At 41.1% G+C, this 26,301-nt stretch overlaps 1 protein-coding gene across 2 annotated transcripts in view; it reads right to left on the reverse strand.

Annotated features, from left to right (window-relative positions):
* Positions 1-26,301, reverse strand: part of TAF1 (TATA-box binding protein associated factor 1) — a 145,270-nt gene that overhangs the window by 85,384 nt on the left and 33,585 nt on the right. For both annotated transcript variants that reach the window (XM_037822723.1, XM_037822722.1), the window contains exons 18-21: positions 24,477-24,557; positions 12,589-12,738; positions 12,289-12,408; positions 11,844-12,019 (exon numbers count right to left, since the gene is read on the reverse strand). In XM_037822723.1, the coding sequence (XP_037678651.1) occupies positions 11,844-12,019; positions 12,289-12,408; positions 12,589-12,738; positions 24,477-24,557 (527 nt within the window). The remainder of the gene's footprint in view (positions 1-11,843; positions 12,020-12,288; positions 12,409-12,588; positions 12,739-24,476; positions 24,558-26,301) is intronic.

Genomic DNA, 26,301 nt, shown 5'->3' on the forward strand with positions numbered 1-26,301 from the left:
TAAAACGGAATACCCGAGGTAGAGATTGGGCTTCTTATGCTGAAGAATGTTCAGCAGGATTGATTGTACAGATCCACAGAAATAGAGAGCATAATACTGTGTGATGGTAGCACAATATTTTATGTACACTGAACAAAGACATCTGTGAGCAAAGCTAACAGAGGTGGGATACGGGAATGTATGACACCAGAGGTAAAGACAGATGATAAAGACTGGGACTGTAAATCTTGGCAAAAACTGGAATGGCCAATGACTCTTACTAAATGTACAAACATAAAAATTTTTCACATGTGGGAGAACAAATGAATGTCAACCATGAAGTGTTGAAAAAGGGATGGTATTTGGGAAAAAACATAATCAAAGCAAACTGGAGTCTATGGTCAACAGTAACACTGTAATATGCTTCCATTAAATGTAACAAAGGCAATATACCAAAGTTAAATGTGTATGAGAGGGGGATATAAGGGAGGGATATGGGATTCTTGGTAATGGAGTTGTTTTCTGTCCTTAACTATTATGTTGTATTGCATGACATTTTATTATTACTATCTTTTTTATTATTCGCCAAAATCCACTTGTTTATAGTAAACAGTATGTTCAAGTGCTGACTGTAGTGATAATGTACAACTACATGATGATACCATGAACAACTGAAGACACTGGATAATTGTATGGTATGTGACCATATCTCTATAAAATTGTAGGAAAAAATATAAATGGGGTAAAAGTGCTGGAGAAAACATGGAGAGAAGGATGTACCTATTCACTGTTGATGAGGAGGCAGAATGGTGCAGTCTTTCTGGAGGTCAGTGTGGTGGTTCCACAAGAAGCTAAGTATGTGGGGGCCATGGGATCCTGCAACCTCATTATGGGGTATGTACTTGGAAGAGCTGAGAGCAGAGACATGAATGGACATTTGCACAATGGTGTTTATGGAGGCAGTATTCATGATTTGCAATAGGTGGAGGTGGCCTAAGGGTACACTGACTGAGAAACAGAATGGTGAACTGTAGTGTGTACATACAATGGAATGTTGAGCAACTACCAGAAGGAGTGAAGCTATGAGACATGCAAGGAGGTGAATGGATCCCGTAGACAGCATTTTTAGTTTGCCAGAAACAAAGGCAAACACTGTAAGGTTTCACCAATAAGGACCAACTACAATGTGTAAACTCAGAATTGAATTTTAGAACACAGACTAACAGGGAAACGATTATTGTAATGGTCCCTAGACTGTAAGCTCTTACAGTAGTCAAATCTATTCCTGAATTGTAATGGCTATCTCCAAACTCTGAGATGTTGATCCCTTTGTGTATAACCTGATGGGTCTCTGGAACATTAGGTATCTGTGTGATACCTGAAACTCAAGAGCTAGAGCTCAGCAGATATGAATGTCAGTATTAACACATACAGCAACTGTTTAAAAAAAAGTTGAAAAAGAGCCCAGACTTCAAATAGAGATATGAATGAAGCATATCTGGTTAAGACTAAGGCAAACTAGGCCAACGGGTAAAGGCTGAAACTGTTAAAACTTCAACTTCCATGTGAGACCAAGGGAAGAGATGTTTATTAGGTATAGGACCTATACTTTCTAAACAATATAACTTCTACAGTCAGTTTGTTCAAATGTCACCATTACACTGAACTTTGAATAGGAAATGAGATACGGTAGGTTTGCATAGGTTACAGTGAAATAACAACACATCCTAAAGTAATTTGGGTGGAGAATAAAAATATACTTGCAGGGCCCCCAAGGAGCTGGGGGAAAATGCGGAAGAGTTGGACTTCCTCAACTGGATTGTTGCTGATTTTTTCAAAAACATTAAGGATTGATGAGTTGGTATGCTGAGCCCTCTGTGTTGGGGCTTGCCCTTACAAAGCTTGTTACTGCAAAGGACAGGCTAAACCTGCTTATAATTGTGCCTAAGAGTCTCCCTGAGTGCCTCTTTGTTGCTCAGATGTGACCCTCTCTCTCTAACTAAGCCACCTCGGCAGGTGATCTCACTGCCCTCCCCCCTATGTGGGACCTGACGCCAAGGGGCATAAATCTCCCTGGCAATGCAGGATATGACTCATGGGGATGAATCGGGATCCAGCACTGTGGGATTGAGAACATCTTCTTGACCAAAAGGAGAATATGAAACGAAATGAAATAAAGCTTCAGTGGCTGAAAGATTTCAAATGGAGTAGAGAGGTCACTCTGGTGGACATTCTTATACACTATATAGACAACACTTTTTAGGTCTTAATGTATTGGAATAGCTAGAAGTAAACACCTGAAACTACCAAACTCCAACCCAGTAGCCTTGACTCTTGAAGATGATTGTATAACAATGTAGCTTACAAGGGGTGACAGTGTGACTGTGAAAACCTTGTGGATCACACTCCCTTTATCCAGTATATGGATGGATGCGTAGAAAAATAGGAAAAAGTAAATGAAAAATACTATGGGATTGGGGGAGGCCAGGTGACGGAGTGGAGAGGTGTGGGTTTTAGTTACTCCTCCAGGGCAGTAGGTAGAAAGCCAGGAACTGCATGGACCGGACACCGCAGAGCAATCTGACTTTGGGCATACTTCATACAACACTCATGAAAACGTGGAACTGCTGAGATCAGCAAAATCTGTAAGTTTTCGTAGCCAGGGGACCCATGCCCCTCCCTGCCAGGCACGGTCCTGTGGGAGAAGGGGCCTTCGGTGCTGGGAACTAGGAGGGAGAACTACAGTTGCAGCTTTAATTGAAAACTCAGACTGCTGATAAAAAACTCCAATCACAGACAGACTGAGACAGACACCAGAGAATCTAGGAGCAGTAGCCCAGTGGAGAGGAGATAGGGCTAGCAAAATCAGCAAAAAAAAAAACCCAAAAATAGACTTTTTGGAGTTCCCGTGAACATAAAACAGAGAAGGGTAGGGCTCAAACAGAGTCAGGCACATATGCAAATCCAGAGAGCAAGGACCCTTGTCTGAAGAGCTGAGGACCCTTGTCCGAAGAGCTGGTTTCTCTGCTTTCTTGATTATTGCTTAATGGCCCTAATCTACTTGTCTCTTAGCAATTCAGCAGCCCATTAGATCTGCAAGGAGGGCCTTTTTTCCCCTTTTTAAATCTTTTTCTCTTTTTCTAAAACAATTACTCTAAGAAGCCCATTACAGAAAGCCTCAAAGACTTGCAATTTGGGCCCAGGCAAGAGCAGAGCTAAGATAGCTCTGAGGAACAAAGCAATAAGTCTGGTGGCTGAGAAAATTCGCTGAACACCATAACTTCCCAAGAAAAGGGGGGGGGGGGGCGTCCCCTTACAGCCATCTTCCCATTGGGATAGGAATGCTCCTGCCTGGCGCCAGTGCCACAGCCCAGACCTGCCCCAAACAATCCAGTGTGATGGGAAGTGTTTCCAGCAACACGCCCACATGCCAGAATATCTGGTGTAGACAACAGCCTTCCGCGCAACCACAGCTAATTGTCCAGGAGCTCAGAAGGCAGAGCTGTGTGAAATGGTGGAAATTAACATGCTCCATTCAGCCATCATTTCAGCAGTCTGGGAACGCACCTACATGGCCCGGTGGCCCAGAACCTCCCTTGAGGGATGGCGCTCCCCTGTGACATAGCATAGTCTTCCCTCAGCAGAGGCCCTAGGAGGGCACGGCTTGAAGAGGGACCTCCTCATAAGTCCCAGGGACCACAGGCCAATACCAAGGATTTGTAGGTCAGCAGCAGAGACAAACTGTAGCGAGACTGAACTGAAGGATTAGACTACTACAACAGCTCTAAATCTCCAGGAACACCTGGGAGATTTGATTATTAAAGCCACCCTCCCTCATTAACCGCTCGGACACATGCCCCACATTCAGGGTGGGCAGCACCAACTACACATGCAAAATTGGTGCACCAATTGTACCACCACAAGACTCAGACCCCCACTCAGCAAAAAGAAAAAGATGGGGAGAACTGGATTGAGGGGAATAGGTGGCTTGCGGACACCACCTGCTGGTTAGTTAGAAAAAGTGTACTCCACCAAGGTGTAGATTTGACAAATCAGATTAAGTCTTTGAATCAGCTTACGTATCAAAGAACCCTATCAAGTTAAGCAAACACCAAGAGGCCACATACAACAGAAAATTTTAAAGCATATGAAAAACCCAGACAATATGGATAACCCAAACCCAAACATCCAAATCAAAAGATCAGAAGAGACACAGTACTTGGAGCAATTAATCAAATAACTAAAGACAAACAACGAGAGCATGGCACAGGATATAAAGGACATAAAGAAGACCCTAGAAGAGCATAAAGAAGAAATTGCAAGAGCAAATTAAAAAATAAATGATCTAATAGAAATAAAAGAAACTGTCAACCAAATTAAAAAGATTCTGGATACTCACAATACAAGACTAGAGGAACCTCAACAGCGAATTAGTGACCTTGAGGACAACAGAAGGAAAATGAAAGATCAAGAGAAAGAATGGGGAAAAAAATTAAAAACATTGAAATGGACCTCAGGGATATGATGGATAATATAAAATGTCCAAATAGAAGACTCACTGGCATTTGAGAAGGGGGAAGAGAAGGTTAAAGGTCTAGGAAGAGTATTCAAAGAAACTGTTGGGGAAAACTTCCCAAACCTTCTAAAAAACATAAATACACAAATCATAAATGCCCAGCAAACTTCAATCAGAATACATCCATATAAACCCACTCCAAGACATATTCTCATCAGGTTGTCAAATACTGAAGAGAAGGAGCAAGTTCTGAAAGCAGCAAGAGAAAAGCAATTCACCACATACAAAGATAACAGCATAAGACTAAGCAGTGACTACTTAGCGGCCACCATGGAGGCAAGAAGGCAGTGGCAAGACATATTTAAAATACTGAGAGAGAAAAATTGTCACCCAAGAATTCCCAAGAATTCTTTACCCAGCAAAGCTCTCTTTCAAATCTGAGGGAGAGCTGAAATTTTTCACAAACAAATGCTGAGAGAATTTGCTAACAAGAGACCTGCCGTGCCTGAGATCCTAAAGGGAGCCCTATTGACAGAGAAAAAAAGAAAAGGAGAGACAGATATGGAGAAAGGTTCAGTACTAAAGAGATTCAGTATGGGCATGTTAAAGGACATTAAAGGAGAGAAGGAAAAAACATATCTGACAAACATAAAACAAAATATAGGATGGCTGATTCAAGAAATGCCTTCACAGTAATAACGTTGAATATAAATGGATTAAACTCCCATATTAAAAGACATAGATTGGCAGAATGGATCAAAAAATATGAACCATCAATATGTTGTTTACAAGAGACTCATCTTAGACACAGGGACACAAAGAAATTGAAAGTAAAAGGATGGAAAAAAATATTTCATGCAAGCTATAGCCAAAAGAAAGCAGGAGTAGCAATAGTAATCTCACATAAAATAGACTTTAAAAGCAAGGATGTTATGAGAGACAAAGAAGGCCACTACATACTAATAAAAAGGGCAATTCAACAAGAAGAAATAACAATCATAAATGTTTACGCACCGAATCAAGGTGCGACAAGATACATGAGACAAACACTGGCAAAACTAAAGGAAGCTATGCATGTTTCCACAATAACTGTGGGAGACTTCAACACATCACTCTCTCCTATAGATAGATCAACCAGACAGAAGACCAGTAGGGAAACTGAAAACTTAAACAATCAGATAAACGAATTGGATTTAACAGACACATATAGAACATTACATCCCAAATCACCAGGATAAACATTCTTCTCTAGGGATCATGGAACTTTCTCCAGAACAGATCATATGCTGGGACATAAAACAAGCCTCAATAAATTTGAAAAATTTGAAATTCTTCAAAGCACATTCTCTGACCACAATGGAATACAATTATAAGTCAATAACTGCCAGAGACTTGGACAATTCAAAGATGCCTGGAGGTTAAACAACACACTCCTAAACAATCAGTGGGTTAAAGAAGAAATAGCAAGAGAAATTGCTAAATATAGAGAGATGAAAGAAAATGAGAACACAACACATCAAAACCTTTGGGATGCAGCAAAAGCGGTACTGAGGGGGAAATTTATAGCAGTAAATGCATACATCAAAAAGGAAGAAAGAGCTAAAATCAAAGAACTAATGGAGCAAATGGAGAAGCTAGAAAACAAACAGCAAACCAATCATAAACCAAGTAGAATAAAAGAAACTGTAACAAAGATTAAAGCAGAAATAAATGACATAGAGAACAAAAAACAACAGAGAGAGACTATAACACCAAAAGTTGCTTCTTTGAGAAGATCAAGAAGACTGACAAGCCCCTAGCTAGACTGACAAAATCAAAAAGAGAGAAGACCCAAATAAACAAAACAATGAATGAGAAAGGTGACACTATGCGGATTCCAAAGAAATTTAAAAAATTAGAAGAGGATACTATGAAGAACTGTATGCCAACAAACTGGATAATTTAGAGGAAATGGAGAATTTCCTGGAAGCACATGAACAACCTAGACTGACTAGAGAAGAAACAGACGATCTCAACCAACCAATCACAAGGAAACAGATCTCATCAGTCACCAAACAACTTACCACAAATAAATGCCCAGCGCCAGATGGCTTCACAGGGGAATTCTACCAAACTTTCCAAAAAGAACTGACACCAATCTTACTTAAACTCTTTCAAACATCGAAGAAAACAGAATACTACCTAACACATTTTAGGAAACTAACATCAATCTAATACCAAAACCAGGCAAAGATGCTACAAAAAAGGAAAACTACAGGCCAATCTCCATATATATATTCATATATAGATGCAAAAATTGTCAACAAAATACTTGCAAATCAAATCCAAACAAACATTAAAAAAATCATACACCATGACCAAGTGGGGTTCATTCCAGGCATGCAAGGATGGTTCAACATAACAAATCAAAAGAGAAAAATCAAATGCTCATCTCAATAGATGCTGAAAAAGCATTCAACAAAATCCAACATCCCTTTTTGACAAAAACACTTCAAAAGTAGGAATTGAAGGAAACTTCCTCAATATGATGAAGACCATATATGAAAAACCCACAGCCAGCATAGTACTCAATGGTGAGAGACTGAAAGCCTTCTCTCTAAGATCAGCAATCAGACAAGGATGCCTGCTGTCACCACTGTTATTCAACATTGTGCTGGAAGTGCTAGCCAGGGCAATCCAGCAAGACAAAGAAATAAAAGGCATCCAAACTGGAAAAGAAGTAAAACTGTCATTATTTGCAGACGATATGATCTTATATTTGGAAAACCCTGAGAAAATGACGATACAGCTACTAGAGCTAATAAACAAATTTAGCAAAGTAGCGAGATACAAGATTAATGTACATTAAGTCAGTAATGTTCCTGTATGCCAGAAATGAACAGTGAAGAGACACTCAAGAAAAAGATACCATTTTCAACAGGAACTAAAAAAATCAAGTACCTAGGAATAAATTTAACCAAAAATGTAAAAGACCTATACAAAGAAAACTACATAACTCTACTAAAAGAAACAGAAAGGGACCTTAAAAGATGGAAAAATATTCCATGTTCATGGATAAGGCGGCAAAATATCATTAAAATGTCAATTCTACCCAAACTCATCTAAAGATTCAATTCAATGCCAATCAAAATTGCAACAACCTACTCCGCAGACTTGGAAAAGCTAGTTATCAAATTTAGTTGGAAAGGGAAGAAGCCTTGTATTGCTAAAAACACTTTAAAGAAGAAAAACAAAGTGGGAGGACTTACACTCCCTGACTTTGAAGCTTATTATAAAGCCAAAGTAGTCAAACCGCATGGTACTGGCACAAAGACAGACATACTGATCAATGGAATCGAATTGAGAATTCAGAGATAGACCCCTAGATCTATGGCCGACTGATCTTTTATAAGGCCCCCAAAGGCACTGAACTGGGACATAATAGACTTTCCAACACAAATGGGGTGGGAAATTTGGATATCCAGATCCAAAAGAATGAAAGAGGATCCCTACCTCATACCCTACACAAAAATTAACTCAAAGTGGATCAAAGACCTCAGTATGAAATACAGTACCATAAAACTCTTAGAAGATAATGTAGGGAAACACCTTCAAGACCTTGTATTAGGCAGCCACTTCCCAGACCTGACACCCAAAGCACAAGCAACAAAAGAAAAAATAGATAAATGGGAACTCCTCAAGCTTAGAAGTCTCTGTACCTCAAAGGAATCTGTCAAAAAGGTGAAGAGGCAGCCAACTCAATGGGAAAAAATTTTTGGAAACCATGTATCTGACAAAAGACTGGTATCTTGCATATATAAAGAAATCCTACAACTCAACAACACTACAGACAGCCCAATTATAAAATGGGCAAAAGATATGAAAAGACAGTTCTCTGAAGAGGAAATACAAATGGCCAAGAAACCCATAAAAAAATGTTCAGCTTCACTAGCCATTAGAGAGATGCAAATTAAGACCACAATGAGATACCATCTCACACCAATTAGAATGGCTGCCATTAAACAAACAGGAAACTGCAAATGCTGGAGAGGATGTGGAGAAACTGGAACTCTTATTCATTGTTGGTGGGACTGTATAATGGTTCAGCCACTCTGGAAGTCAGTCTGGCACTTCCTTAGAAAACTAGATATAGAGTTACCCTTCAATCCAGCTATTGCACTTCTCGGTATATTAGCCGAAGATCTGAAAGCAGTGATGTGAACAGTTATTTGCATGTCAATATTCATAGCAGCATTATTCACAATTGCCAAGAGATGGAAACAACCCAAATGTCCTTCAACAGAGGAATGGATAAATAAAATGTGGTATATACACGAGATGGAATACTAAGCGGCTGCAAGAAGGAACGATGTCGTGAAACATATGACAACATGGATGAACCACATGACAACATAGATGAACCTTGAAGACATAATGCTAAGCGAAATAAGCCAGACACAAAATGAGAAATATTATATGCTACCACTAAAGTGAACATTGAGAAATGTAAAATAAATGGTTTATAATATACAATGTAGGGGAACTAGCGATAGAGAGCAATTAATGAAGGGGGAACGATAACCCAATGAGAAAAGATAAGCTATCATGGGTAAATTTAACATTATAGGAATGCCCAGGAATGACTATGGTTTGTTAATTTCTGGTGGGTATGGCAGGAACAAGTTCATAGAAATGTCGCTATATTAGGTTATTTTCTTGGGGTAGAATAGGAACATGTAAGTAAAGTAATTATTTTAGGTTAGTTGTCTTTTTCTTACTCCCTTGTTACGGTTTGTTTGAAATTTTTTTTAGTCCATGTTTTTTTTTATATACTTAATAGTTAAATTTAAAAAACGAGTTAAGCAAAAAAAAAAAAAGAAAAAAAAAATAAAAAAAAAATATGCAGAGCCCCCCCTTGAAGAGCTGGTGGAGAATGCAGGGGTTTTGGGCTTCCCCACTTCAATGGTTGCTGATGTGGTCACACACATAGGAGACTGGTGGTTTGATGGGCTGAGCCCTCTGCCATGGGACTAGCCCTTGGGAAGACTGTTGCTCCAAAAGAGAGGCTAGGCCTGTGTATAATTGTGCCTAAGATCCTGCTCCCAAATGCCTCTTTGTTGCTCAGATGTGGCCCTCTCTCTCTAGCTAAGCCAACTTGGCAGGTGAAATCACTGCCCTCCCCCCTATGTGGGATCTGACACCCAGGGGAGTAAATCTCCCTGGCAACGTGGAATATGACTCCTGGGGAGGAATCTAGACCCATCATCGTGGGATGGAGAATATCTTCTTGACCAAAAGGGGGATGTGAAAGGAAATGAAATAAGCTTCAGTGGCTGAGAGTTTCCAAAAGGAGCCAACAGTTCACTCTGGTGGGCACTCTTACACCCAATACAGACAACTCTTTTTAGGTTCTAATGAATTGGAATAGCTAGCAGTAAATAACTGAAACTATCCAACTACAACCCAGAACCCATGAATCTTAAAGATGATTGTATACACATGTAGCTTATGAGGGGTGACAATGTGATTGGGAAAGCCATATGGATCACACTCCCCTTTGTCCAGTGTATGGATGGATGAGTAGAAAAATGGGGGCAAAAAAAAAAAAAGGCACCCAGTGTTCTTTTTTATTTTAATTGTTCTTTTTCACTTTAGTTTTTATTCTTATTATTTTTGTGTGTGGGGTAATGAAAATGTTCAAAAATTGATTTTGGTGATGAATGTACAACTATATAATGGTACTGTGAACAACTGAATGTATGCTTTGTATGTCTGCATGGTATGTGAATATATTCCAATAAAACTGAATTAAAAAAATACAATGGGATAGGAAGGATGATTTGGGTGTTCTTTTTTAGTTTTATTTCTTATTCTGATTGTGATTCTTTCTGGTGTAAGGAAAATGTTCAAAAATAGATTGGGGTGATGGATGCATAACTATATGATGGTACTGTGTGAACAGTTGAATATATCTCATTGTGAATTCAATAAAACTGAATTTTTTTTAATCTTCATTTTATTGAGATATATTCACATACCACGCAGTCACACAAATCGTACATTCGATTGTTCACAGTACCATTACATAGTTGTACATTCATCAACTAAATCAATCAATCCCTGACACCTTCATTAGCACACACACAAAAATAACAAGAATAATAATTAAAGTGAAAAAGAGCAATTGAAGTAAAAAAGAACACTGGGTACCTTTGTCTGTTTGTTTGTTTGTTTCCTTCCCCTATTTTTCTACTCATCCATCCATAAACTAGACAAAGTGGAGTGTGGTCCTTATGGCTTTCCCAATCCCATTGTTACCCCTCATAAGCTACATTTTTATACAACTGTCTTCGAGATTCATGGGTTCTGGGTTGTAGTTTGATAGTTTCAGGTATCCACCACCAGCCACCCCAATTCATTAGAACCTAAAAAGTGTTGTCTAAAGTGTGCGTAAGAGTGCCCACCAGAGTGACCTCTTGGCTCCTTTTGGAATCTCTCTGCCACTGAAGCTTATTTCACTTCCTTTCACATCCCCCTTTTGGTCAAGAAGATGTTCTCCGTCCCACGATGCCAGGTCTACATTCCTCCCTGGGAGTCATATTCCACGTTGCCAGGGAGATTCACTCCCCTGGGTGTCTGATCCCATGTAGGCAGTGGGCAGTGATTTCACCTTTCAAGTTGGCTTAGGTAGAGAGAGAGGGCCACATCTGAGCAACAAAGAGGCATTCGGGAGGAGGCTCTTAGGCACAATTATAGGGAGGCCTAGCCTCTACTTTGCAGCAACCATCTTCCCAAGGGTAAAATCTATGGTAGAGGGCTCAACCCATCAAACCACCAGTCCCCTATGTCTGTGGTCATGTAAAACTGAATTTAAAAAAAAAAGGAATACCCTGCAAATCCACTAAGACATGGGGTCCTTAATGGAAAAGCTTCACAAAGTTTCACTAGATATTTAATCAACAAGGCAAGTTTGAAATATTGCAGCAACTATTTCAGAACTCCTGGAAGACGCCTAAGAAACAAATGAGCACATCATTCATTTTTAATTCCGCACTACCATCCTCCCACAAGCAAGCCTTCAGAAAAACCCTACCTATCATCACTGTTCCTGCTGCCAGACCAAGCAGGCTACAAGAATTGCCATGGAACCTGGAGTTAAGCCTGGCTCCTCCTGCCTTTCAAAACCTTTGCCAAGCTACTTTGAAGAGACTGAGTAGTCTAGCAGTATGACTATGAACAGATACCACCCTGAAATCACAGATAACTGAACACCTAGTCATATTTTTAGGTGACCTCCTCTTCATTACAAAAGTGTCTGCGACCCCTCCCCTTTCTAACGTGGGTTTTCCGCAGCACTAAAACAACACACTTGTTCTGTAGGTCAAAGATGCGCTGACATTCCTCTTTGTAATGCTCTTGATGCTCAGCCACAGAAAACCTTGATCCACGGGCAAATTTACTCATGGGACCCTCTCCAGAGCGAGCTTGTTCTGTTGACATTGTGCGTACCACATCAATCACTTCCCAGCGGGACAACTTCTTAATCTACAAGACAGATATACACATATACACAAATCATTCAGGGATTTCAAAGGACAAACCAAGGCAAAGGGTTAGAGAGCTAGACAAAAAAAAAAAATCCAAAAACAAGTTTAACAGAAAGCTGTGGGAAAACTAACTCAAAAAGGCATCCAAGACCCAGTCCACTACAACCTATACCACAAAGTTCTCTAGACAGTTCCTTGTCTAGGACTGTTAGCCATTTCTTCTCTATACAAAGCCCCTGGGATCCCATTTCCCTTGTCCACACCCACCTCTTCCTCAGGCACACCAAATTTACGCAGAAGTTGCTTGGCATTTTTCAGAGAAAGGCGACGGAGGTCTGCATCTGTTCCTGTCACTGTTTTCTTCACTGGCTGAGGCTCCTTATCATCCTACGTCAAACAAAAACAGGTGAGAATCCTAATAAGTTGAACTCCTTACAGTAGGCATCTAAGTCATCCTGGCAACTTATTTGCTTTTCCAGGTCCTCCACCTCACTCATCTCAGCTGCTCTCTAGCCCCCATTTTCTCCTCCCTTGATTTTCTTTCTAGAAATTCATAGACAGTCTCACCTTCTGTTGTGTTGCTTTGTTTGGAATCTTCACATAGGAGAATCCTTCACCACACCCTGTGGGATCTGCCACCCCAGTCACCTCCAGGAGACACTTGCCCTTCATGGCAGCAATGAAGGCCCTCGTGGTATTCCAAGGAGCAGTGCGAACCTGGATACAGGAAAGGATTATCAGTGCTGCAGGGAGTATTTGCTCTATGTCTAGCCATCGCCCAGAGGGTAGAACAATTAAAATGTACAATTTTGATGCTTTTTTAAACTACCCACAAAGATCAATAGTTACATAAAGTTGCCCAGTACTCAGCTTGCTTCTCTCTTCTTGATGTTATACGGGGGTCAAGAGCTCAGCCAAGGTAAGAAAGATGTAAACAGTGGTACCTTTCAGCCCCATATCCTTTTGGCATCACTGGGAGTTCTCAAAGACAGTGTTGTTCTCACCCTAATGATGCTCAAAGAGGTAAGTTAGACTAATGATTGCATTTGACTGTCCAATTACTCACAGGGCTTCTTTACAATGCCCAATACATTCTCAAAACAGGAAGGCAGGGCAAGATGGCAGACTGGTGACCTGTATATTTTAGTTACTCCTCCAGGAAAGTAGGTAGAAAGCCAGGAACTGCGTGGACTGGACACCACAAAGCAATCTGACTTTGGGCATACTTCATACAACACTCATGAAAACGTGGAACTGCTGAGATCAGCGAAATCTGTAAGTTTTTGTGGCCAGGGGACCCGCACCCCTCCCTGCCAGGCTCAGTCCCATGGGAGGAGGGGCTGTCAGCTCCGGGAAGGAGAAGGGAGAACTGCAGTGGCAGCCCTTATCAGAAACTCATTCTACTGATCCAAACTCCAACCACAGACAGACTGAGACCAGACACCAGAGAATCTGAGACCAGCCAGCCCAGCCGAGAGGAGACAAGCATAGAAAAAAAACAACACGAAAAACTCCAAAATAAAAGCGGAGGATTTTTGGAGTTCTGCTGAACACAGAAAGGGGAAGGGCAGAGCTCAGGCCCTCAAGCTCATATGCAAATCCCGAAGAAAAGCTGATCTCTCTGCCCTGTGGACCTTTCCTTAATGGCCCTAATTGCTTTGTCTCTTAGCATTTCAATAATCCATTAGATCTGTGAGGAGGGCCCTTTTTTGTAACCCTTTTTTCTTTTTCTAAAACAATTACTCTAAGAAGCCCAATACAGAAAGCTTCAAAGACTTGCAATTTGGGCAGGTCAAGACAAGAGCAGAACTAAGAGAGCTCTGAGACAAAGACAATAATCCAGTAGCTGAGAAAATTCACTAACCACCACAACTTCCCAAGAAAAGGGGGGTGTCCGCTCACAGCCATCATCCTGGTGGACAAGAAAAACTCCTGCCCTTCGCCAGCCCCATAGCCCAGAGCTGCCCCAGACAACCCAGTGTGACGGAAGCGCTTCAAGTAACAGGCACACACTACAAAAGTGGGTGTGATCATTAGCCTTCCCTACAACCTCAGCTGATTGTCCCAGAGTTGTGAAGGTAGAGCAGTGTGAATTAACAAAGCCCCATTCAGCCATCATTTCAGCAGACTGGGAGCCTCCCTACACAGTCCAGCAGCCCAGAACTGCCCTGGGGGGTCGGCACTCACCTGTGACATAGCACAGTCATCCCTCAACAGAGGACCCGGGGTGCACAGCCTGGAAGAGAGGCCCACTTGCAAGTCTCAAGAGCCATACGCCAGTACCAAGGACTTGTGGGTCAGTGGCAGAGACAAACTGTGGCAGGACTGAACTGAAGGATTAGACTATTGCAGCAGCTTTAAAACTCTATGATCACCAGAGAGATTTGACTGTTAGTGCCACCCCCCCTCCCTGATGGCCCAGAAACACGCCACATATACAGGGCAGGCAACACCAACTACACACGCAAGCTTGGTACACCAATTGGACCCCACAAGACTCACTCCCCCACTCACCAAAAAGGTTCAGCAGGGGAGAACTGGCTTGTGGAGAACAGGTGGCTCGTGGACGTCACCTGCTGGTTAGTTACAGAAAGTGTACTCCACGAAGCTGTAGATCTGATAAATTAGAGATAAGGACTTCAGTTGGTCTACAAATCCTCAAAGAAATCTATCAAGTTCAGCAAATGCCAAGAGGCCAAAAACAACAGAAAAATATAAAGCATACGAAAAAACCAGACGATATGGATAACCGAAGCCCAAGCACCCAAATCAAAAGATCAGAAGAGACACAGCACCTAGAGCAGCTACACAAAGAACTAAAGATGAACAAAGAGAACATAGTACGGGATACAAAGGATATCAAGAAGACCCTAGAAGAGCATAAAGAAGACATTGCAAGACTAAATAAAAAAATGAATGATCTTATGGAAATTAAAGAAACTGTTGACCAAATTAAAAAGATTCTGGACACTCATAGTACAAGACTAGAGGAAGTTGAACAACAAAATCAGTGACCTGGAAGATGACAGAATGGAAAATGAAAGTAAAAAAGAAAGAATGGGGAAAAAATTGAAAAAATCAAAACGGACCTCACGGATATGATAGATAATATGAAACGTCTGAATATAAGAGTCATTGGTGTTTCAGAAGGGGAAGAAAAGGGTAAAGGTCTAGGAAGAGTATTCTCCAAGAAATTGTTGGGGAAAACGTCCCAAATCTTCTAAACAACATAAATACACAAATCATAAATGCTCAGGGAACTCCAAATAGAATAAATCCAAATAAACCCACTCCAAGACATATTCTGATCACAATGTCAAACACAGAGGAGAAGGAGCAAGTTCTGAAAGCAGCAAGAGAAAAGCAATTCACCACATACAAAGGAAACAGCATAAGACTAAGTAGTGACTACTCAGCAGACACCATGGAGGCGAGAAGGCAGTGGCACGATATATTTAAAATTCTGAGTGAGAAAAATTTCCAACGAAGAACATTTTATCCAGCAAAGCTCTCCTTCAAATTTGAGGGAGACCTTAAATTTTTCCCAGACAAACAAATGCTGAGAGAATTTGCTAACAAGAGACCTGCCCTACTGGAGATACTAAAGGGAGCCCTACAGACAGAGAAACAAAGAAAGGACAGAGAGACTTGGAGAAAGGTTCAGTACTAAAGAGATTTGGTATGGGCACAATAAAGGATATTAATAGAGAGAGGGGAAAAATATGACAAACATAAACCAAAAGATAAGATGGCTGATTCAAGAAATGCCTTCACGGTTATAACGTTGAATGTAAATGGATTAAACTCCCCAATTAAAAGATAAAGATTCGCAGAATGGATCAAAAAAGTGAACCATCAATATGCTGCATATAAGAGACTCATCTTAGACACAGGGACACAAAGAAACTGAAAGTGAAAGGATGGAAAAAAATATTTCATGCAAGCTACAGCCAAAAGAAAGCAGGTGTAGCAATATTAATCTCAGATAAAATAGACTTCAAATGCAGGGATGTTTTGAGAGACAAAGAAGGCCACTACATACTAATAAAAGGGGCAATTCAACAAGAAGAAATAACAATCGTAAATGTCTATGCACCCAATCAATGTGCCACAAAATACATGAGAGAAACACTGGCAAAACTAAAGGAAGCAATTGATGTTTCCACAATAATTGTGGGAGACTTCAACACATCACTCTCTCCTATAGATAGATCAACTAGACAGAAGACCAATAAGGAAATTGAAAACCTAAACAATCTGATAAATGAATTAGATTTAACAGACTGTTTTAGTTTGCTAATGCTGGAGAATGCAAAACACCAGAGATGGATTGGCTTTTATAAAACGGGGATTTATTTCACTACACAGTTACAGTCTTAAGGCCACAAAGCGTCCAAGGCAACACATCAGCAATCGGGTACCCTCACCGGAGGATGGCCAATGGCCTCCGGAAAACCTCTGTTAGCTAGGAAGGCAGCTGGCATCTGCTCCAAAGCTCCGGCCTCAAAACGGCTTTCTCCCAGGACGTTCCTCTCTAGCAAGCTTGCTCCTCTTCAAAACATCACTCCCAGCTGCACTCTCTTTCCTCTTTGAGTCAGCTCATTTATATAGCTGCACCGATCAAGGCCCACCCCGAATGGGTGGGGCCACGCCTCCATGGGAACATCTCATCAAAATTATCTCCCACAGCTGGGTGGGGCACACTCCAAGCAAATCTAACCAACACCAAAACTTCTGCCCCACACAAGACTACAAAGATAATGGCATTTGGGGGACACAATACACTCAAACCGGCACATTCCACCCCCTGGCACCCAAAATGACATTATCTTTCCAAATACAAAATACATTCATTTCATCACAATATCACAAAAACTTAAATCATTTCAGCAACAAAAGTTAAGTACAAAATCCCATCAAAATCAGTTTAGGCTTGGTCAGTCCTAAGGGATAATTCCCCTCTAGCTGTGGATCTGTGAACCTAGAACAAGTTATGTGCTTCCAATATACAAAGGAGAGACATTCATAGGATAAACATTTCCATTGCCATAAGGAGAAACAGTAAGGAAAACAGGGTTAACAGAAGCAAGACAGTTCCTAAAACCCACAGGACAAAGTCCATTAGATTTCAAAGTCCGAGAGTCATTTACAGAACAATGTTGCATCCTTGGGGCTTGAGAGAGCGGGAACCTAACCCTTCCCAAGGCCCTTTTTGGCAGCTGTTTCCTCTCCAAATGCTTGGGTGAGTGCTCCAACATATCCACACATTGGGGAGACCACCTTCTCGGCCCCACCCTCCTCAAACATCGGGGCAGCTCCCGGATTCCCTTCCATCTCCGGGGCACACGCTCAACCCCTTCAGAACAGTGTGGTGGCAGCCAGGCTCTCCCCAATTCCCTGGAAATGTGCTCCACCCTCTTTGGGACCTGAGGTGGCAAAACTCTTCCAGAGCATCGAGGCAGAAAGCCCGCCCTCGACCTCCAGGGCAAACTCACCCTTTCCATGCATGTGGGCTGCTCTGCTCTCCCAGCCCGAGACCTCTTGACTCCAGACCTCAACCTCCATGGCTCTGTCTTTGAAGAAATTTTTCCTTGAATTTTTTCCTTGTCTGTCTCCTCCAGTCCAGACCGGCAATGGCTCCGTCTATAAAGATCTCGCAAAAATTCTGTTGGCTTTGCATGAAGCATGCAGGGGTCAAAGCCATCAGACAATAGGAGTTTCCACAAATCCTTTCTGCTTAACTCCTTATCCAATCTTGGCTTGTCCTCACATTGGGCTGTAGCTTCTGGGATTCTACCCACTGGAAGCCCGTAATTTTCCAAGCCATCAACTTCTGGTTTCTTTGAACCCAAGAGTTCAGTTCTAAGCTTATCTCTCTCTGTTCGCATTTTACTATAAGCTGCAAGGAGAAGCCAGGATACGTCCTCCACACGTAGTCTGGAGATCTCCTCAGCTAAGTATTCCAGGTTGTTGCTTCCAGATTCTTCCTTCCATCTGACACCAGGACTCAATTTTGCCAAATTTTGTGTCACTTTAAAACAAGGATCACCTTTCTTCCAGTTTGCAACAACACATTCATCATTTCTGCTCAAGTCCTAATCAGAAGTATCTTTAGAGTCCATATTTCCACAAACAGTCTCTTTAAAGCAGTTTTGGCCTTTTCTATCAAGCCCCTCACAATTCTTCCAAAGTCTTCCCCTTATCCATTTGAAAAGCCGTTCCAACATGTTTGGTATTTGCAAACACAGCAGCAAAAGCACCCCACTTCTCTGGTACCAAAATCTGTTTTAGTTTGCTAATGCTGGAGAATGCAAAACACCAGAGATGGATTGGCTTTTATAAAACGGGGATTTATTTCACTAAACAGTTACAGTATTAAGGCCACAAAGCGTCCAAGGCAACACATCAGCAATCGGGTACCCTCACTGGAGGATGGCCAATGGCCTCCGGAAAACCTCTGTTAGCTAGGAAGGCAGCTGGCATCTGCTCCAAAGCTCCGGCCTCAAAACGGCTTTCTCCCAGGACGTTCCTCTCTAGCAAGCTTGCTCCTCTTCAAAACATCACTCCCAGCTGCACTCTCTTTCCTCTTTGAGTCAGCTCATTTATATAGCTCCACTGATCAAGGCCCACCCCGAATGGGTGGGGCCAAGCCTCCATGGGAACATCTCATCAAAATTGTCTCCCACAGCTGGGTGGGGCACACACCAAGCAAATCTAACCAACACCAAAACTTCTACCCCACACAAGACTACAAAGATAATGGCATTTGGGGGACACAATACACTCAAACCGGCACACAGACATATACAGGACATTACATCCCAAATCACCAGGATACACATACTTTTCTAGTGCTCATGGAACTTTCTCCAGAATAGATCATATGCTGGGACATAAAAAAGCCTCAATAAATTTAAAAACATTGAAATTATTCAAAGCACATTCTCGGACCACAATGGAATACAATTAGAAGTCAATAACCATCAGAGACTTAGAAAACTGACAAATACCTGGAGGTTAAACAACACACTCCTCAACAATCAGTGGGTTAAAGAAGAAATAGCAAGAGAAATTGCTAAATATATAGAGATGAATGAAAATGAGAACACAACATACCAAAACCTATGGGATGCAGCAAAAGCAGTGCTCAGGGGGAAATTTATAGCACTAAACGCATATATTAAAAAGGAAGAAAGAGCCAAAATCAAAGAACTAATAGATCAACTGAAGAAGCCAGAAAATGAACAGCAAACCAATCCTAAACCGAGTACAAGAAAAGAAATAACAAGGATTTAAAGCAGAAATAAATGACATAGAGAAAAAAAAAATAGAGAGGATAAATATCACCAAAAGTTGATTCTTTGAGAAGATCAACAAGGTTGACAAGCCCCTAGCTAGACTGACAAAATCAAAAAGAGAGAAGACCCATATAAACAAAATAATGAATGAAAAAGGTGACGTAACTGCAGATCCTGAAGAAATTAAAAAAATTATAAGAGGATATTATGAACAACTGTATGGCAACAAACTGGATAATGCAGAAGAAATGGACAATTTCCTGGAAACATATGAACAACCTAGACTGACCAGAGAAGAAATAGAAGACCTCAACCAACCCATCACAAGCAAAGAGATCCAATCAGTCATCAAAAAGCTTCCCACAAATAAATGCCCAGGGCCACATGGCTTCACAGGGGAATTCTACCAAACTTTCCAGAAAGAACTGACACCAATCTTACTCAAACTCTTTCAAAACATTGAAGAAAATGGAATACTACCTAACTCATTTTATGAAGCTAACATCAATCGAATACCAAAACCAGGCAAAGATGCTACAAAAAAGGAAAACTACCGGCCAATCTCCCTAATGAATATAGATGCAAAAATCCTCAACAAAATACTTGCAAATCGAATCCAAAGACACATTAAAAAAATCATACACCATGACCAAGCGCGGTTCATTCCAGGCATGCAAGGATGGTTCAACGTAAGAAAATCAATCAATGTATTACAACACATTAACACGTCAAAAGGGAAAAATCAATTGATCATCTCAATAGATGCTGAAAAAGCATTTGACAAAATCCAACATCCGTTTTTGATAAAAACACTTCAAAAGGTAGGAATTGAAGGAAACTTCCTCTACATGATAAAGAGCATATATGAAAAACTCACAGCCAGCATAGGACTCAATGTTGAGAGACTGAAAGCCTTCCCTCTAAGATCAGGAACAAGACAAGGATGCCCGCTGTCACCACTGTTATTCAACATTGTGCTGGAAGTGCTAGCCAGGGCAATCCGGCAAGACAAAGAAATAAAAGGCATCCAAATTGGAAAAGAAGAAGTAAAACTGTCATTGTTTGCAGATGATATGATCTTATATCTAGAAAACCCTGAGAAATCGATGATACAGCTACTAGAGCTAATAAACAAATTTAGCAAAGTAGCGGGATACAAGATTAATGCACATAAGTCAGTAATGTTTCTATATGCTAGAAATGAACAAACTGAAGAGTCACTCAAGAAAAAGATACCATTTTCAATAGCAACTAAAAAAATCAAGTACCTAGGAATAAACTTAACGAAAGATGTAAAAGACCTATACAAAGAAAACTACATAAATCTACTAAAAGAAATAGAAGGGGACGTTAAAAGATGGAAAAATATTCCATGTTCATGGATAGGAAGACTAAATGTCATTAAGATGTCAATTCTACCCAAACTCATCTACAGATTCAATGCAATCCTAATCAAAACTCCAACAACCTACTTGGCAGACTTGGAAAAGCTAGTTATCAAATTTATTTGGAAAGGGAGGATGCCTCGAATTGCTAAAGACACTCTAAAAAAGAAAAATGAAGTGGGAGGACTTACACTCCCTGACTTTGAAGCTCATTATAAAGCCACAGTTGCCAAAACAGCATGGTACTGGCACAAAGATAGACATATAGATCAATGGAATCGAATTGAGAATTCAGAAATAGACCCTCAGATCTATGGCCGAGTGATCTTTGATAAGGCCCCCAAAGTCACTGAACTGAGTCATAATGGTCTTTTCAACAAACGGGGCTGGGAGAGTTGGATATCCATATCCAAAAGAATGAAAGAGGACCCCTACCTCACCCCCTACACAAAAATTAACTCAAAATGGACCAAAGATCTCAATATAAAAGAAAGTGCCATAAAACTCCTAGAAGATAATGTAGGAAAACATCTTCAAGACCTGGTATTAGGCGGCCACTTCCTAGACTTTACACCCAAAGCACAAGCAACAAAAGAGAAAATAGATAAATGGGAACTCCTCAAGCTTAGAAGTTTCTGCACCTCAAAGGAATTTCTCAAAAAGGTAAAGAGGCAGCCAACTCAATGGGAAAAAATTTTTGGAAACCATGTATCTGACAAAAGACTGATATCTTGCATATATAAAAAAATGCTACAACTCAATGACAATAGTACAGTCGGCCCAATTATAAAATGGGCAAAAGATATGAAAAGACAGTTCTCTGAAGAGGAAATACAAATGGCCAAGAAACACATGAAAAAATGTTCAGCTTCACTAGCTATTACAGAGATGCAAATTAAGGCCACAACGAGATATCACCTAACACCGGTTAGAATGGCTGCCATTAAACAAACAGGAAACTACAAATGCTGGAGGGGATGTGGAGAAATTGGAACTCTTATTCACTGTTGGTGGGACTGTATAATGGTTCAGCCACTCTGGAAGTCAGTCTGGCAGTTCCTTAGAAAACTAGATATAGAGTTACCATTCGATCCAGCGATTGCACTTCTCGGTATATACCCGGAAGACAGGAAAGCAGTGACACAAACAGATATCTGCACGCCAATGTTCATAGCAGCATTATTCGCAATTGCCAAGAGATGGAAACAACCCAAATGTCCTTCAACAGATGAGTGGATAAATAAAATGTGGTATATACACACGATGGAATACTACGCGGCAGTAAGAAGGAGCGATCTGGTGAAACATATGACAACATGGATGAACCTGGAAGACATAATGCTGAGCAAAATAAGCCAGGCACAAAAAGAGAAATATTACATGCTACCACTAATGTGAACTTTGAAAAATGTAAAACAAATGGCTTATAATGTAGAATGTAGGGGAACTAGCAATAGAGAGCAATTAAGGACGGGGGAACAATAATCCAAGAAGAACAGATAAGCTATTTAACGTTCTGGGGACGCCCAGGAATGACTATGGTCTGTTAATTTCTGATGGATATAGTAGGAGCAAGTTCACAGAAATGTTGCTATATTAGGTAACTTTCTTGGGGTAAAGTAGGAACATGTTGGAAATTAAGCAGTTATCTTAGGTTAGTTGTCTTTTTCTTACTCCCTTGTTATGGTCTCTTTGAAATGTTCTTTTATTGTACGTTTGTTTTCTTTTTAACTTTTTTTTCATACAGTTGATTTAAAAAAGAAGGGAAAGTTAAAAAAAAAAAAAAAGACAAACAAGGAAAAAAAAAGATGTAGTGCCCCCTTGAGGAGCCTGTGGAGAATGCAGGGGTATTCGCCTACCCCACCTCTATGGTTGCTAACATGACCACAGACATAGGGGACTGGTGGTTTGATGGGTTGAGCCCTCTACCACAGGTTTTACCCTTGGGAAGACGGTTGCTGCAAAGGAAAGGCTAGGCCTCCCTACGGTTTTGCCTAAGAGCCTCCTCCCGAATGCCTCTTTGTTGCTCAGATGTGGCCCTGTCTCTCTAGCTAAGCCAACTTGAAAGGTGAAATCACTGCCCTCCCCTCTACGTGGGATCAGACACCCAGGGGAGTGAATCTCCCTGGCAATGTGGAATATGACTCTCGGGGAGGAATGCAGACCTGGCATCGTGGCACGGAGAACATCTTCTTGACCAAAAGGGGGATGTGAAAGGAAATGAAATAAGCTTCAGTAGCAGAGAGATTCCCAAAGGAGCCAAGAGGTCACTCTGGTGGGCACTCTTACGCACACTTTAGACAACCCTTTTTAGGTTCTAAAGAATTGGGGTAGCTGGTGGTGGATACCTGAAACTATCAAACTACAACCCAGAACCCATGAATCTCGAAGACAGTTGTATAAGAATGTAGCTTATGAGGGGTGACAATGGGATTGGGAAAGCCATAAGGACCACACTCCAGTTTGTCTAGTTTATGGATGGATGAGTAGAAAAATAGGGGAAGGAAACAAACAAACAGACAAAGGTACCCAGTGTCCTTTTTTACTTCAATTGCTCTTTTTCACTCTAATTATTATTCTTGTTATTTTTGTGTGTGTGCTAATGAAGGTGTCAGGGATTGATTTTGGTGATGAATGTACAACTATGTAATGGTACTGTGAACAATCGAAAGTACGATTTGTTTTGTATGACTGCGTGGTACATGAATATATCTCAATAAAATGAAGATAAAAAAAAAGACAAGCCACATAATGATAAGAAATCTTTGCAAATCACCTATCTAATAAAGGACTACTACCTAGAATATAGAAAGAACTCTCAAAACTCGGTAAGAAAACAAACAACTCAATCTAAAAAGGGCAAAAGAGAGGAACAGGCACTTCACCAAAGATGGTATCTGGATAAATAAGCACATGAAAAGATGCTCAACATCCTTAGCCACTAGGGAAATGCAAATTAAAACCACAATGAGAAGCCACTACAGACCTCTCAGAATGGCCCAAATTAAAAAGATTATACCAAGCATTGGTGAGTATGCAGAGCAATCAGAAATCTCAGGCATGTCTGGTGGAAATGTGAAATGGTAAAGCTACTTTGGAAAACACTTTAGCAGTCTCTTAAACAGTTAAACATATACCTGTCATATGATCCAGTCACTCAACTCCTAGGTTTTTACCCAAGAGAAAAAGAAACATTATGTCCATACAAAGATTTGTACATGAATATGCACAGCGGCTTTATTTGTAATAGCCCAAAACTAAAAACAACAAAAATGTCCTTTGATGGGTGAATAAACAAACCATGGTACACCCATACCATGGAATGCTACGCAACAATAAAAAGGAACAAACTACTGATAATGCAACAACCTGAATGAATCCCAAATAATTACTCTGAGTTAAAGATGACAAACAAGAAAAAATACACAGTGTAAGACTGCATTTATCTAAAATTCTAGAAAATATGAAGTAATCTATTGTGTAAAAGAAAGCAGATCAGTGGTTGCCAGGGGACAAGGAAGGAGGAGGGAAGAGGCAAGAGAAAGGAATTTAAAAGGAGCACAAAGATACTTTGGGGATGGGTGACAGATGTGTTCATTATCCTGCCATAAGGGTTTCATACATTTGATGTATGATGTTTTACATACATCAAAACATATCAAACAGCACACTTTAAATATGTGCTGTTATTGCATGTCAATCACATCTCAATAAAGCTGTTTTTTAAAAAAGGATAAATGCTATATACAAATAAAATTAGTGTAAGCCTAACCTCATCATCAATCTTCATCTGGAAATCTTCCTCATTTTCTTCTTCTGGGGCAAAAAAGGACTTCTCACCATAGCCAGCATCCTGGAAGAGGGCAAATCCATTCATAAATCAATCAATGGGTTGAAAAAACACAAAGCACAAGTTTTACTGAATACCAAGTACAGAATATCAAAGCATATTTTGCATAGAGGATGGGATCTGTAAAGTCATCAGCAATCTACATCCTTAGGGGCTAACAGAAGATATACTACCACATTTCAAGGAACTTACGAGCTGATAGGATAATCAGGGCCCATAAGGAAGCTAATTAGAGACGCTCATCAACTCAGACTCATTAACTCAGTGGGAAAATGCTGTGCTGTCCCACTCCAGATGGCCTTTCATATCATAGCCTGATAAGGATACTGTGCTTCTCTAAACTTCACCTCCAGAGGAGGCGGGGCAAGATGGCAGACTGGTGAGCTGTATGTTTTAGTTACTTCTCCAGGAAAGTAGGTAGAAAGCCACGAACTGTGTGGACTGGACACCACAGAGCAATCTGACTTTGGGCATACTTCATACAACACTCATGAAAATATGGAACTGCTGAGATCAGCGAAATCTGTAAGTTTTTGTGGCCAGGGGACTCGCGCCCCTCCCTACCAGGCTCAGTCCGTGGGAGGAGGGGCTGTCAGCTCCAGGAAGGAGAAGGGAGAACTGTAGTGGCAGCCCTTATCGGAAACTCATTCTACTCATCCAAACTCCAACCATAGATAGACTGAGACCAGACACCAGAGAATCTGAGAGCAGCCAGCCCAGCCGAGAGGAGACAGACACAGAAAAAAACAACACGAAAAACTCCAAAATAAAAGCGGAGGATTTTTGGACTTCTGGTGAACATAGAAAGGGGAAGGGCAGAGCTCAGGCCCTGAGGCTCATATGTAAATCCCGAAGAAAAGCTGATCTCTCTGCCCTGTGGACCTTTCCTTAATGGCCCTAATTGCTTTGTCTCTTAGCATTTCAATAACCCATTAGATCTCTGAGGAGGGCCCTTTCTTTTTTTAAATCCTTATTTCTTTTTCTAAAACCATTACTCTAAGAAGCCCAATACAGAAAGCTTCAAAGACTTGCAATTTGGGCAGGTCAAGACAAGAGCAGAACTAAGAGAGCTCTGAGACAAAAGGCAATAATCCAGTGGCTGAGAAATTTTACTAAACACAACAACTTCCCAAGAAAAGGGGGGTGTCCGCTCACAGCCATCATCCTGGTGGACAGGAAACACTCCTGCCCATCGCCAGCCCCAGACAACCCAGTGTGACGGAAGTGCTTCAAATAACAGGCACACTCCAGAAAACTGGGTGTGGACATTAGCCGACCCTGCAACCTCAGCTGATTGTTCCAGAGTTGGGAAGGTGGAGCAGTGTGAATTAACAAAGCCCCACTCAGCCATCATGTCAGCAGACTGGGAGCCTCCCTACACAGCCCAGCAGCAACCACCACCCTGGGGGGATGGCACTCATCTGTGACATAGCACAGTCATCCCTCAACAGAGGACCAGGGGGTGCACGGCCTGGAAGAGGGACCCACTTGCAAGTCTCAGGAGCCATACACCAATACCAAGGACTTGTGGGTCACTGGCAGAGACAAACTGTGGCAGGACTGAAATGAAGGTTTAGACTATTGCAGCAGCTTTAAAACTCCAGGATCACCAGGGAGATTTGATTGTTAGAGCCAACCCATTCCCTGACTGCCCAGAAACACGCCCCATATACAGGACGGGCAACACCAACTACACACGCAAGCTTGCTACACCAATTGGACCCCACAAGTCTCACTCCCCCACTCA

The sequence above is a fragment of the Choloepus didactylus genome, chromosome Y (assembly GCF_015220235.1).
Source record: "Choloepus didactylus isolate mChoDid1 chromosome Y, mChoDid1.pri, whole genome shotgun sequence".
Taxonomy (NCBI): domain Eukaryota; kingdom Metazoa; phylum Chordata; class Mammalia; order Pilosa; family Megalonychidae; genus Choloepus; species Choloepus didactylus.